Below are 14,068 nucleotides of genomic sequence, written 5' to 3'. Positions count from 1 at the left end.
CCCTACATTTGAACCCTAAAGTTCAAAGTGGGGATCCAGCCTTGACAGGCTCCATGATGGCTTCATTAATTGGCAGAGCCACACTGACCGGGAGTTGCCGATACCAGAATGTCCACCCACTTGTGAGAGCTTTCACACACACCTTCTGCCTGAATGTTAAGTAGAGAGGCCATCCTTCTCAAAAGATTTTGATGAGCCCTGTGGTCCTCTCGCAGTGGTGGGTCACTTGACAGCTCAATAGCCTCATCTGGTGACAAGGACAAGAATGCAACAGGCATCTGAGGTGGTGGTTGGTATCTGACTTGTGGTGGAGAAGCTGCCAGAGTGACTTCTGGCTGCTCGGTACTGGTCTTGGTACCAGGTACCAAGGAATGATGCTCTTGATGCTGATGTCTCCGGTGCGTTCTCTATGATAGCAAGCAGGACCGTTGAGGGGAGGTCCTAGCTGGCATGGGGGAGGCCCCATGATGTCCAGAATGCCACTGGTATGTGCTGGAAACCCATCCTAGCCTGGACCATTGAACCTTAGAAGGATGCCAACGCTGAGGTTGCTTCATGGCCCATGCTCCCAAAGCTTTTGATGGGGGGGTATGATTCCTGTCCTGAATGGGATACAAGTGACCTCATCTCCAAGTCTGAAGAAGAGCCAGATACTTCTGACAATGAAGGGACAGATTCAGTTGGGATTGATGAGAGGTAGCCCGAGTCCAGGGATGGTGGTTGTGACGGTACCTCCCATAAGGCTTTATGGAAATATGCTTAGAATGTGTTTTATGCTACATATGCCATGTAACATATCTCTGTAAAGGTTATGATCTACTGAATGTATTAATCCTATTTGTATGCATGTGTCATTTTTGTATTCGAAGTTATGAATGTTATGAACGTTGGCTGTGTACTGGCTTGATTTCTAAATAACCTTAGTAGAGCATTTGGTCAGTTCCTGGAGAAAGGAATATTGAAATTAAGTACCTAATCAAGAAACACTTAAAGGACAATGGATCTTGGAATGCTTCAATCCACATAAGAAGTCTACTTGAGGACGTTCAAGGTAGCATGTAAACAATGGATGCTACCTGTAAAAACTGTGAGTCATGCATGGACATGTGACTTGCCAGGTGACTCCAAAACTCCATCTTGGAGCTGGACTTTGCATAGGAGTGAGGAGGGGGTCTCCACCCACAAGAGAAAGTCTATTTAAACCCCTGGGAGACCCCTCCGTTTTGTCTTCAACTGGCTAAAGAGGGAGCCTCTCCACCCCCCAGGATACTTGAAAGAAACTGGAACAAAGGACAGTAACTCCAGGGGGTGTGAGTGATTGCTGGACCCAGGCTAAAAGGAGATTAGTCTGTAAAAGGGAGCATTCTGGAACTGGTGAGAATCTTATCTGTATTCAGTTTGATTAGACATAGATTTCCGCATTTAATTTAATTTTGCTTGGTGACTTACTTTGTTCTGTCTGTTACTACTTGGAACCACTTAAATCCTACTTTCTGTATTTAATAAAAACACTTTTTACTTATTAATTAACTCGGAGTATGTATTGATACCTGGGGAAGCAAACAACTGTGCATATCTCTCTATCAGTGTTATAGAGGGAGAGTGTTAAATAAGCTTTATACAGGGAAAAACAAATTTATTTGGGTTTAGACCCCATTGGGAGTTGGGCATCTGAGTGTTAAAGATAGGAACGCTTCTGTTAGCTGCTTTCAGGTAAACCTGCAGCTTTGGGGCAAGAAATTCAGACCCTGGGTCTGTGTTGGAGCAGACGGGAGTGTCTGGCTCAGCAAGACAGGGTGCTGGAGTCCTGAGCTGGCAGGGAAGGCAAGGGTAGAAGTAGTCTTGGCACATCAGGTGGCAGCTCCCAAGAAGGTTTCTGTGATCTAACCCGTCACAGTGGTATCGGGGAAATCATTGTAGGCTTTCCTCTTGACAGCATACACTTTCGCAGAGGCCTTCGATAGCAGTACCACAGGATCTCGATGCATTGAAGTATGAGCTGCGGCCATTAATACCAGTAGCAGACCTTCTTCTGCTGGTGATACCACTACTGGGAGGCTAAACAGGTCCCTTGCGGCTCCGGGGTGCTTGGGAGCAGCACCGTCTCATGGCTTGGCAAAAGTCTTTCAGGGGATAGCCTCAACTAAGGTAACCAGATGTCCCAATTTTATAGGGACAGTCCCGATTTTTGGGTCTTTTTCTTATATAGCCTCCTATTACCCCCCACTCCCTGTCCCGATTTTTCACACTTGCTGACTGGTCACCCTAGCCTCAACAGACCTGGCACAGGCTCTGGAGGCGGCAATCCCCACTTGGCAGGCGATCAGTGTTCCAGGAAGACCCTTGCCAGGATGGGTTCCTGGCCAAATCCAGTGTCTTTATTAAGACCACAGTCTTATTTATTTATGGCTTATTACAACAATCTGTAACCCACTAACCCCTCTTTTTGTCCTATACCTACAGGGGTATTAACAGGCCACTTCACTCTGAATGGTCCCTTAGATATGTGATAACTACTTATGCTAAACCAGGGGTAGGCAACCTATGGCACACGTGTCAAAGGCGGCACATGAGCTGATTTTCAGTGGCACTCTCACTGCCCGGGTCCTGGTCACCAATCCGGGGGGCTCTGCATTTTAATTTAATTTTAAATGAAGCTTCTTAAACATTTTAAAAACCTTATTTACTTTACATACAACAATAGTTTAGTTATATATTATAGACTTATAGAAAGAGACCTTCTAAAAACGTTAAAATGTATTACTGGCACGCGAAACCTTAAATCAGAGTGAATAAATGAAGACTCGGCACACCACGTCTGAAAGGTTGCCAACCCCTGTGCTAAACTACCTGTTTGATCTTATATTTAGCTGTGACACTTTGAGTACCTTTCCCAGACCTGAGGAAGACCTCCGTGTAGCTCGAAAGCTTGTCTCTCTCACCCACAATAAAAGACTATTTTTGAACATTTTGGCCATACAGTAAGTTATTGATGTTGGAGGGCCTGATTTTACTCTCACTTTTACACCCCAATTTACACCATGTAACTCCATGGTGTTAGTAAATATTAATTTTTAATGATTTTTTATGATAAACTATTATAATTCTTTTATATGCTACCCAAAATCCTTTTTATGTTGTGTATTGATACGTTTAGTGTCCTACATCTATTGAAACTAAAAAGTTCTTTGTCTTTCAATTGAAACTAATGGGTGATGGAAAAATGAATTCAATAATGGAATGTGTTTAATCTTTTAACCCTATTGTTTACTCTGACTTTAATGCAGTCCAGGTGTCCAGGGAAGAGACCCCTCAAACTAATGAAAAAGTGTCTGCACAAGTATGTTATAAGCAAAACTGAATGATTGATAAGGGATACTTCTTAATGCAGATGTGTTCTGTAAAGGATGAAATAATGACCCCATTGAAGGATGTTTTTAACTCATTAAGAACTGTCAGTTGTCATAGCAGTTAGTACTTATGACCAGATTAGAGATTCCTTTTTGCTCATCAGTCAGGTAAACTGTGGACCATAAAAGACATTCCATTAGTAATTAGGAAAACAGAATACATGGTAAAAATAAGGATGGGAAAGTATTTTCCCCTCCAAAATGGGGTTTGTCTCACACCCTATGAAAGGATAGAGGGTTAGGAAGTTACTTTGGGGACTGCAGGTTAGATTGCCAGTATCCCACCAGTTACAGAGAAGAGAGACACAGAGGCCAGCTCTTTACCTTACACCAAAGGTAGTAATGTATCTATTCTTTCTGTATTCTGTATAGTGCTGTATTAATCTTTGATTTAATAATTACATTTGAGCCTGTTATTTGACAATCTCAAATCATTATTAAATTCAAACATGCAACAATGGACTTCAGTGCAGTTACTCCTGATTTACACTTCTTTGAATAGTTGCTGTTTGTAGGAGCTGTTCCCTGGACAGTACATATAATATCTCAGCACAGTAAAATCTATGTTGCTGTGACATAAAACATTTTTGTTACCTGTGTTTTAGACATTTCTTAAATACCTGTAAGATTTCTTAATTTCTTCATGTGTTGCCCCCTTCTCCAGAGCTAGAATTTGATATAATGCTTCTCCTGATGTGGATAAAGCCCGTTGCCTTTGTTCAGCCATCTTATCTGTGCATTACCAAGACCACTGAGGGGGGAAAAAGAACAACTGGGATTGCAGATGTAGGGATAATATTTCTTATTGTTAATTTTAATAAGGTTTAATTAGTTTGTTAAGTTACTTTCTAAACTATTTTACATGTAAGCAAAATTAGAAAAGCATATACCTTTCCAAAAAAGCCACAGACCTTCCTCTCCCCCAAAATACATTATTTTAAAGTGATTTTCAAAATGGCCACACACAAAAAATGCTTGGGTTAGGTGCCGAATGTCCCAAATAAAAGGCCTGATCCTGCTCTCAGTTAAATTAATAGCAAAATTCTCATTAACTTCATGCAGAATCAGGCCTGAACAGAGTAAAAGGACATTTCAGGATAATTGTTTAGTTTGTTTTCCCCTTCTCTTTCAAGTCCTACACATATAATTGAATCTTCCACTAAGATCATTGGCTTCTTTCAATGGGATGTCAGCTTTATATCACCCAAGTCACCCCTTTTAGAGCAGATTTCTGCCCCCTTTTTGCTTTCTGAGCAGCACAAAGTGACTGGACTAGAGGCCAAGGATTAAGCCCAATGGACTATATTATAGAATTAACCTTCTGTACATGGCTGGCTCAAGCGTTTTTGCTGCCCCAAGCAGGAAAAAAAAAAAAAAAAAGCCGCGATCGCGCCCGGCGGCAGCTCTACCGCCGCTTCATTCTACGGCGGCAATTCGGCGGCTGGTCCTCCGCTCCCAGAGGGAGTAACGGCCCTGCCGCCGAATTGCCGCGGAACGGCCGGACATGCCGCCCCCCTCCTCATTGGCCGCCTCAGGCACCTGCTTGCTATGCTGGTGCCCGGAGCCGGCCCTGCTTCTATAATAATCTTATGTGTGTGAAAAGCTGAAGTGAAGTAGGGTCTCACATTGAGATGTCATGGTTGTGTCTTATAGTGCAATAATTCTAGCAGAATTCATAAGAAGTCTTTGATAAATTTCCTACAGGGCCCCTCAGTTGCATGGCATGAATGAAGGTTAAATGTAGACTAATCATTGGATACACTGCTGCGCAGATCAATCAGCCATAACCTCGTTCCTCCTGCAGGTGGAATTGGCAGCCAAACTACCACCCACAGAGTGGCTCCACTACCACTTTGCAGCGTATGAGGAGGAGTGCTCATGATACCTGAAGAATTTCTTTATATGCTGTTGGCACCTATACTTGGATTTGGTGTTGAGGGAAAGATCTGCCTCTTTGACAACAGAACAGCCACAACAAAGCTCTGATCACAGCAGAATATAACCATAGGAAAAATCTATAGTGAGTTGTGGGCATGCTTTGGAGACAGACATTTCTGAGAACTAAAAGATTAGTGTGTCAAATAAAACTACTACTCTGCCATTTCTCTCTTCTCACTGCTGAGCTAGAAACATTATCCTGCCTTTCTTCATATATTATTTACTAGGCCACATTTTGGTTTAGATTCAGCTTTGTAACAAATTCAAACTCTTTATCTGTATTCAGTTGTAAAATAAGAGCAAGCATGTCATTAAAAACAAACAAACAAACAAAAAACCCAAACAAAAAAACCCAAACCATCATGTTGGTCAAAAAGTTACATGAGATTACACACAAAAGTAAACTAACCTATGTAACTTTGGCAAAACCTATTTGATTTCCTTAAGGAAACATTATTTACATTTATGATTTTTTTTCATGACTTCTTATTCTAATAAATAAAAGCAAGGTTCAAGATCCTGTGAATTACTGAAATTCACGCATCCAGCTGAAATAAATGTGATAGTGCAAAAGTACCCATTAAATGAATTAAACATACTAAAAAAATTAATCATTAAGAATTATGTTATTTCAGGCCTAAAATATTAATTTACCAGCTGCATTACAGTTCTATTTGTTAAGAATTACATGGCTGTAACATGTTTAACATGACACTAGCATTGGGACCCATCCTGCTCACGCTCGAGTCAATGGGAGAAGGATCTGGCACACTGACATTATCAAACCTCTCATAACCAGACAACAATATAAAGTCACTGAACTACAACACAATTTAAAAATTCCATTACCCAAAGCTGGATACATTGCACCACAGCAGAGGCAAAAACCAAAGGTAAATTAAGATGGATCTTACTTTAAAGGACAGCAAACTAACATAATTTGTACTTTCTTACAAAGCACTGTTTTTAATATTTTGTTATTGTCACTAAATTTTCAAGAAGTTGATCAGCTGTGCAAACTTTGAGACACTAACAAAGTCATCCTGATCATCCTTCAGTTGTAATCAATGGGAGTTTTGCCTACTTACTTTTAGTTATCCTATAAAAATATGATCAGAATAATAATAGATGATTATAAACAGTCAAATCCAGTTTTCTAGAGCAAGTTAAAGTTTCTTTGTTAATAAAGATAAAGGTAGGCACAGTTCCTATTTCAGTACCAGATCCTATACCCTATCACTGAGATACATTAGAATCCTATTTTTAGTAAAGAAAGGAGAATATTGTTTACTTCCATGAAAGCTGACACAATATTTAAAAAGACGAGTGAAATATTGGTAAACAATTACATATCTCATTCTCATTTAAGATAATGCGACTTTTAAATTACTACATTTTCAACTCATTTAGATTTATGTTAAGTATAACAAAAATAAGCTATTGTGGTTCTAATAACATATCTGTTTCTAAAACTGCTGGAACAAAGTCTTATCTAGAGAACTTGATCAACTCAGTGTCTTGACAGTTTTTGTGATTGATCTGCTAACTCAGAAGGAAAGAAAGCAAGAACCAACAGAAGAAAGTGTTTCCGTACCTGAAGCACTGTCCCATACAAGAAGGCTGCTGCTTTTCATCCCTCACATTCAGGGTTAAACAGGTCACTGGAGTCTGGTTACTATTTTTTTTGTTAGTCTAGTATCCAATTGGTTCTCCCTCTGGAAGACCTATGAAAGAATGAATAAAAAATTCATGAACATAAAGGTTGCTATTACGTGACAGCCTATGACACCAAAAATATACTACATTCATGTTTGATTATGTTTCAGATCCCTCGTTCTGCTGTGTCCAACTCTAATAGATGTATTGAGTTTGTTGGATTTCCTCCATCAGTGTTTTCAAGTTGTCTAGACACTGAACCCTCACTTTAAGACTCATTTTTCTAATGTTAGCGGTATAATTTCACCATATATTCACTTCCAAAACAACACTGGTGAAGTGCTACAGGGATGCTCCTCATTAAAACTCCATAACCAAACAGAAAGGAGGTTTGGGGTGACTTCGCTGCCTCTGTTGGAGCTCACCTCTTGTTTGCCAGAGATACCTTTTCCCCTGGAGCACATTAAAAAAAGTCTGAAGAGCTATTAGTTTGTCTTTGGAATGGAGCAGATTGAACCAAATGTCAGGTACACAAATAAATAAATAAATTCCCAAAGGAGGGCATCCTTGAACTCCCTGAAAGGTCTTCACTCCTCGTATATATTATATAGACCGAACTATATGAAACATAGGTTAGCCTTGCAAATGGATTCATGGAGCCCCACTGAGGTCATAGGCCAGTAAAGTCAGTGCAGACAAAGATCTATCAGCCTGGATCCAACTGCAGGAATAGAGCTATACTCTATATATTTTTCAAGGACAAAGTATAATATTGTTGGAATGATTTTTTTAAAAACTTTAACTACAGCAGATGCTGCCACTCCTGTTATTTTGTATAAACACACAAAACTAGCTTGTCCATTCAGCTTGCTTGTTCTCAAATTTCAAATGATTTTATGTAAAGACAATTACTATAGAAAGAGAGAAAGAAAGAAAAAGAGTTTAACAAACTGGTTATCCATTGCCCTGGTCAGAATAACATACCTTATCACATAAATAAATTTTGCCAGAAATTGTTGAAATCCTGTGAGTTTCTTCATACATCCTGTTATCAAGAAAAATATTACCATTATTCTGGGTTAAAAGTTAAACATATTATTCTGTGTGTTTACAGCTCCCTCTAGTGTTAAAATCTTCCTTTGTAAACTTTAATAGTTGTTTCTTTTTAACACCATTTTTAGGTGTTTTTTGTTTTGTTTAGTTTTTGTGATGGATCTCCCACCAGAACAAAACTAGCCCTTACAAGTCTAGGATTTTTCCACTGGAAATGTCGTATATCCCAATCACTGTCTCTATAATCTTTGGACCACTCAGCATTTCATAATCTATCAAAGCTCTTTAGCTCCTAATAAGATACACCACTTTGAAGTGTAAGACATGTAGTCTAATATCTTACTTATATTTCAAATTAGACATAATAGGAGACTCTCATTTGCATATTAACTTCTGACAAGTTTGAAATGTGGCCAAAACTGGCTTTGGGTAGCCTCTGACGAATGCAGTGTCATACAAACAGAATCAGAGCAAATCAAGCTGAATCCTGTTCCAGCCTTGCCCTTCCATTTTCCCTACACTTTCCCTGGTTTGTAACAGACTAATAGGGTATGAGCCTGGACCTGGTAAGAGAGATAGAAAGTCTCATCATGTATGGCATCATGTATTGCATGCCCACTGCCTGGCTGAACCCTTACGCCATTCTCCTCCATGGGCAAGGAGAGAAGAGAAAAAGGCCAGCCTTTACCTCAGTTTTCTCAGCATGCCTGATAGACAATCCCAGGCCTTCCTACTCCTGGTTTCTTCTCCCCAGTCCTATGATAAAAAGGAGAGAAGATACCCTTGATTTTACAGAGACAGGAATCTGAAGTGTGAGATAAGAGGTAATGGTGGTGGTACATGTGAGGTGACTTGGAGAGCAGGGCCGGCTCTGGCTTTTTTGCCGCCCCAGGCAAAAAAGCCTCCGGCCGCCTCCCCCGCCCCCCCCCACGTGGGGGTGGGGCGGCCGGAGCCCCGGTGGGAGCTCCGCTCTCCCCCCGGCGGCCGGGGGGAGGGCGCCGGAGGGGAGAGCGGCCAGAGCCCTGGGAGGAGGGCGGCGAGCCCCGGCGGGGGCTCGGCTCTCCCCCCGGCGGCCAGAGCGCCGGGGGCAGGGCGGTGAGCCCTGGCGGGGGCTCGGCTCTCCCCCTGGTGGCCGGGGGGAGGGCGCGGGGGGGGAGGGTGGCCAGAGCGCCGGGGGGAGGGCGGCGAGCCCGGCTGTGGCCCCGCTCTCCCCGGCGGCCGGAGCGCCGCGCCGCCCCCCTCCAGGTGCCGCCCCAAGCACCAGCTTGGGTGCCTGGTGCCTGGTGCCTGGAGCCGGCCCTGTTGGAAAGGAAGTGATCTGCATGAGTGTGGGGGGTGGCTGAGCTGGGAAAGTGAGTGGGTAGGTGGATTTTTGCAGGTGATAAATGGTGGTTTCTGTGGAAAAAGTGACTGAAGCATGAGTGGCGTAAGTCATGATGAGGTTGACTCCTAAGAGAGTGAGAATACGGGGGAATGGAGTATGCACTGATGCTGTGTACTAATTACTTCAACAACCAGATTCCTAGACTGGAAGCTATAATGGACAGGATACTTTTGGAGCTTCCTACTGGTCTTACCAGCCTCCTTTCCCTATCTCAGTTACTCACTCACTCGCCTGCATTGTTGCTCCTACTTCTGTTGCTTTGTCTTGGGTCTTCTGGTAAGATATATATATGAATATAAAAGAAAATGATCAAACTTTATTATAATGGTGACAGAACTATTAAAGAAATTAAAAACATCTATTTGACAAATGCTTATTAAACAAGTTTGTTAAAAATAAATAAGGAGAAGATGGCAAATGGTGGAGATTGATGAAAAAATGGAATGAGGATCTCACTTTTGCACTTTTGTCTCAGGCCCACTAAACCCTGACCCTGGCCTAGGAACCCTGTTTGGCTTTACAGACAATGATGGGTCTGCAAAGCAAGGAAGTTCATAGTGGCTATGACTAGCTGCCCTTTTTTTTTTTTAATTTCCCCTCTTCAGCTGAGCTGTGCCTAAGATGTGCTTGAGTGTTTGTGCTCTTACTGAATTATATTGCAAGTTATTTAGGAGATTATCTCAAAATCCTCTGAAAACGGAGAATTATTCTAAGGCACTTATCTGAGGAACTTCTTTAGCCCCCGTGTCATCTTGGTAAATTCTGTAATTATACTAGAAATGAGGCTTTTATTACCAAAGCTTTGTCTATTACAGAATGGTTACTTACTATATTATGGCTTCAAAAACAATTCCATCATTTAATGAATGGCTGATTTTTAAAGCAGCTATATATAATCTCTCTATTCTATGTCATTAGAAAGAAGGCACTCTGTCTGATAACCCATCTGCAACCATATCCATGCAAAAGAAGTAATTATGCGTAAAGGACCATTCAGGTCTTTGAATTCTCTGAACATATTGTGACGTACTTGTGCTACTATTCATGCAGAATGTCTCAATTCAGATGAACAGCAAGTTTTTAATAATCCTTCAGAACAAATAAATTGTATAAAAATTTGGTAAAATGAAGGAATATTAACTTTGCATGAACAATCTGCTATATGTTTAAATTTCTCATGACATGATCGCCATAATTTTACTCAAAAAGTGATTCACAGTGCATCTTCTTAGATAATCCATATAAAATTAGTTCAAAAGCTGTTGGACTGCCTGGCATGTAATCTATACAATATATATTTTTCCTGGAAATGAAAGCAAAGTTTGACACTTAGACAAGAAGTTTTCAAGTACCTGTCAGAGCTGGGATGTGGGAGGCCTGTGTGCACCAATCAGTTACCATGTCACCAGGAGGGGAGTAGTGGGGTCAGGATCAAATCAAGCTGGGTCAGGATACCTAGAAGTCAGAGTCAGGTACCAGATTACAGACAGTAGGCAAGTAGCAGAGTCAGGGTCAAGCCAGGTCAGGAGCCAGAGTCAAGGTTCAATCAAGGTAAGGTTTAGAGGAGATGCAAGCAGGTAGTCTGCAGCATTGCTCAGACAGCTCCCCATGGGGGCTTCCTGGTTTATCTGTGGTCTGGGTGGGGGAGGGGGGAGAGAGAGTCATTCAGGCCCTTACTCCTGGGGGAATTCTGTGCCACTGCACAATGCAGAATTTTTCAGAAATTAATGTTGTGCGCGCAGAATTTCCTTTCCCCCACAGAAATGGGCTGCAATGCTGCTAGCCTCCAGTAGGGGTCACTGGACTGGGCAGAGCCCAGCTTACACATAGAAGACACTGCTGTGGGAGGGAGAGGGACTAGATGGTTCCTGGCAGCTGCAGTTCCCAGCAAGCCCTTAGGGAAGGAGAGGGCGGTGCGCAGGAAACTCCATGCAAGCCTGGGACCAAGCGTGAGGCTGTTTCTCCCTCTGGATTCCTGGGTTCTAAGAGGGGAGGGGAACGGGTGTCTGGGGAAGGCGGGGCACAGCAGGGCTCTGGGGGGGAGGGGATGCGGGTGTATTGGCTGGGGGGGCCCACAGCTTGGCTCTGGGGGGGATGGGGGATGGGTCTATTGGTGGTGGGGGGCTGCAGATGGGCTCTGCGGGGGAGGAGTTGTGGGTGTCTGGCCCCCCAGGCTGGGCTCTGCGGGGGAAGGGGGCAGAGAAACAGGAACTGTGTTGTCATAGAGGTTTCTTTAACTCTCTACTCCTGGGGGAATTTTTGTGTGTGTCTGTATTGTTACACTTACTTGCTGACAGGTATTTTGAAATAAATCACCAAAATAATTGAAACTGGCATGATTATGTAGTGTTATTTTGACAAATAAAATTTGCAGAATTTTGCAGAATTTTAATTTTTTTGGTGCAGAATGCCGCCAGGAGTAAGAATGCCCTGTTCAGAGGTACTTCCTCCAGTGTTTACCTTCACAGGGTCCTCCAGCGAAAACTTGGCCTGAGCTTCCATTGGCAATGCAGATGCATCAGCAGTCATGAACCTCCCTGGTCCCAGTCCCACAGATTCTTACATTAGGCCCCCCTTCATGGTGATGCCAGTTCAGCCCCTCCCCCAGGTCAGGGGGACAGACATAGCAAGCAGGTTCCGAAGTGTACTCCTTAGGGCCATAGCCTTCCCAGTCCACCAGATAGTACAGGCAGACATCCATCCATTAGGAATTAAGGATAGCATGCCCTTTGTACTCCTCATGACCCTGGATTTTGACTGGTGGAGGTAGTGGTATGGTTCAGTCAGGAGACGGATTCTCAGCATAGGATTTCAGAAAAACTGCATATAGTTTGAGGGACTGGGGAAGCTGTAGTTTAAAGTTAACCAGGTTGATCTGCTGGCATATTTGGAAGGGTTCCAGGAACTGATGGGTCGACTGGTCTGGAGACCCTTTGTAGCAAGTCATACCTTCTGGCCTACTGTGAATACTGGAGCTCACTGTCACCAACAGTCCGCATCCCTCTTGTAAGCCTTTTTTGCCTCTTCTGCGTGATTCTTGAGCTCCTTCTGGATGAGTGTGATGGGGTTAGAGCTCCCCACACTAGCCCCGCATGAGCTGAGTTGGGCTTGGTGGACCCAATCAGCTAGTTAGGCTGCAAACAGGGGAGCTTTTGGCTGGAGGCACCTACTCAGAGAGAATCTCACCTGTAACAGGAATAGGCGGGACCTATAAAGCTAGGAAGCTGACTACAGACAGGGGAGGCTGGGAAAGGCTGTAGGAAGCAGTCACTTCCTGGGAAGAGGGAGGAGTATTTGGGGGCTGCAAGGAGATAGTCTGCTGTTACTCCCTGGGAAGAGTGAGTTGATTTGCAGCTGGTACTCCCAGAGAAGTGGGGGAACCACCAGGAAGAGTAGGAAGCAATCCTGGGAAGGAGCTGTGAGGGCAGAGGGAGGAAGTCCAGAACTGCTGAGCTGAGGATCCCTGCACTGGAACTTGGAGAAGAGGGCGGGCCCCGGTTCTCCTGCCAGCCACCAAGGGCATGGTATAGAACTGAGGCAGTGAACAGGAAGACTGCCTAGGACTGCTGATGGACTGTACCCCAGAAGGGGGAACGCTGAGTGACCTAGCCTGAGGACTAAGTCATGAATGAGACGCTGAAGATCCTGGAGTGAGAGGAGCTGCAGACCGGAGTTGAAGTGGCAGCATGCAAACCACGGACAGGGGCGTTGGCCTTGAGAGCTAATCCCCAGAGTGACCAGGAGGAGGCATCAGCCCAGCTGTGAATGATGCACCCCATGACAAAGGGATAGATCTGTTGGAGTCAGTTGGTGGTGCCTGCGTTCAGAGAGGCTTCTGGTAGCACCAGGTGAAAACAGGGGTGGAACCCATAATTCGCAAAGAAGGGGCTCCAACCTATAGAAGCATGGTCAGTGCTGTTATATGAAAACTCCGCATATGGCAGGAGCATGTACAGTTATCTTGCTGATAGTTCATGAAACAGCTCAAGTACTGATCTTGTACTTAGTTCATCCTTTCAGTTTGCCTGTCTGTTTGGGGGTGGTACATGGTGTAGGTGCATATGTGGGCATCCAGTAACCGGAGCGCTTCATGCCAGAAGCAAGATGTAAACTGTGAGGCTCAATCTAAAACTATATGGTCTGGAATGCCATGGAGAGAAACCATGTTTACACCAGGAGTTGGGCTGTAGCCTCGACAAAAGGCAGATTGTTTTAGGGGATGAAGTGGGCCATTTTAGTCAGATGATCCACAACCTTTAAGACTACTGTATGGTCACTGGATGCTGAGAGTTCTACAATGAAATCTAGGCTGATGGCAGACCAAGGCCTACCTGGAGTCTCCAGGGATACTAAGGTACAGCACTCATAGGAGTCCACGTAAGCTTGGATTTCAGTCCACATGCAGGGCCACCAGAAAAAAAAACTGGGCAACCATGCAGGTGGTCTAAAGATTGCCAAAATGACCCACTAACAGAGCGTCATGGCACAGTCTTACCACTTCTAGTTGGAGGCAACCTGGGGGGACGTATATGTGCTTGTGAAAGTATGTTATTCCATCCAGCATTGTAACAGTGCATCTTAACCCCTAATGTCATAGACTGTTCCTTGGGCAAGTGTGTCTTCTTTC

The 14,068-nt window shown here is 43.6% G+C and overlaps 1 protein-coding gene across 1 annotated transcript in view; it reads right to left on the bottom strand.

The window, feature by feature from the left end:
* Positions 1 to 4,137, bottom strand: part of DNAJC5B (DnaJ heat shock protein family (Hsp40) member C5 beta) — a 39,056-nt gene extending 34,919 nt beyond the window's left edge. Inside the window, exon 1 of the mRNA XM_026659707.1 lies at positions 4,031 to 4,137. Within this exon, the coding sequence (XP_026515492.1) occupies positions 4,031 to 4,137 (107 nt within the window). The remainder of the gene's footprint in view (positions 1 to 4,030) is intronic.
* Between the last annotated feature and the right edge of the window lie 9,931 nt (positions 4,138 to 14,068).

This window comes from Terrapene carolina, unplaced genomic scaffold (assembly GCF_002925995.2).
Source record: "Terrapene carolina triunguis isolate 2854851 unplaced genomic scaffold, T_m_triunguis-2.0 Scaffold58, whole genome shotgun sequence".
Lineage (NCBI taxonomy): Eukaryota > Metazoa > Chordata > Testudines > Emydidae > Terrapene > Terrapene triunguis.
This window is presented reverse-complemented; position numbering and strand designations above follow the sequence as displayed.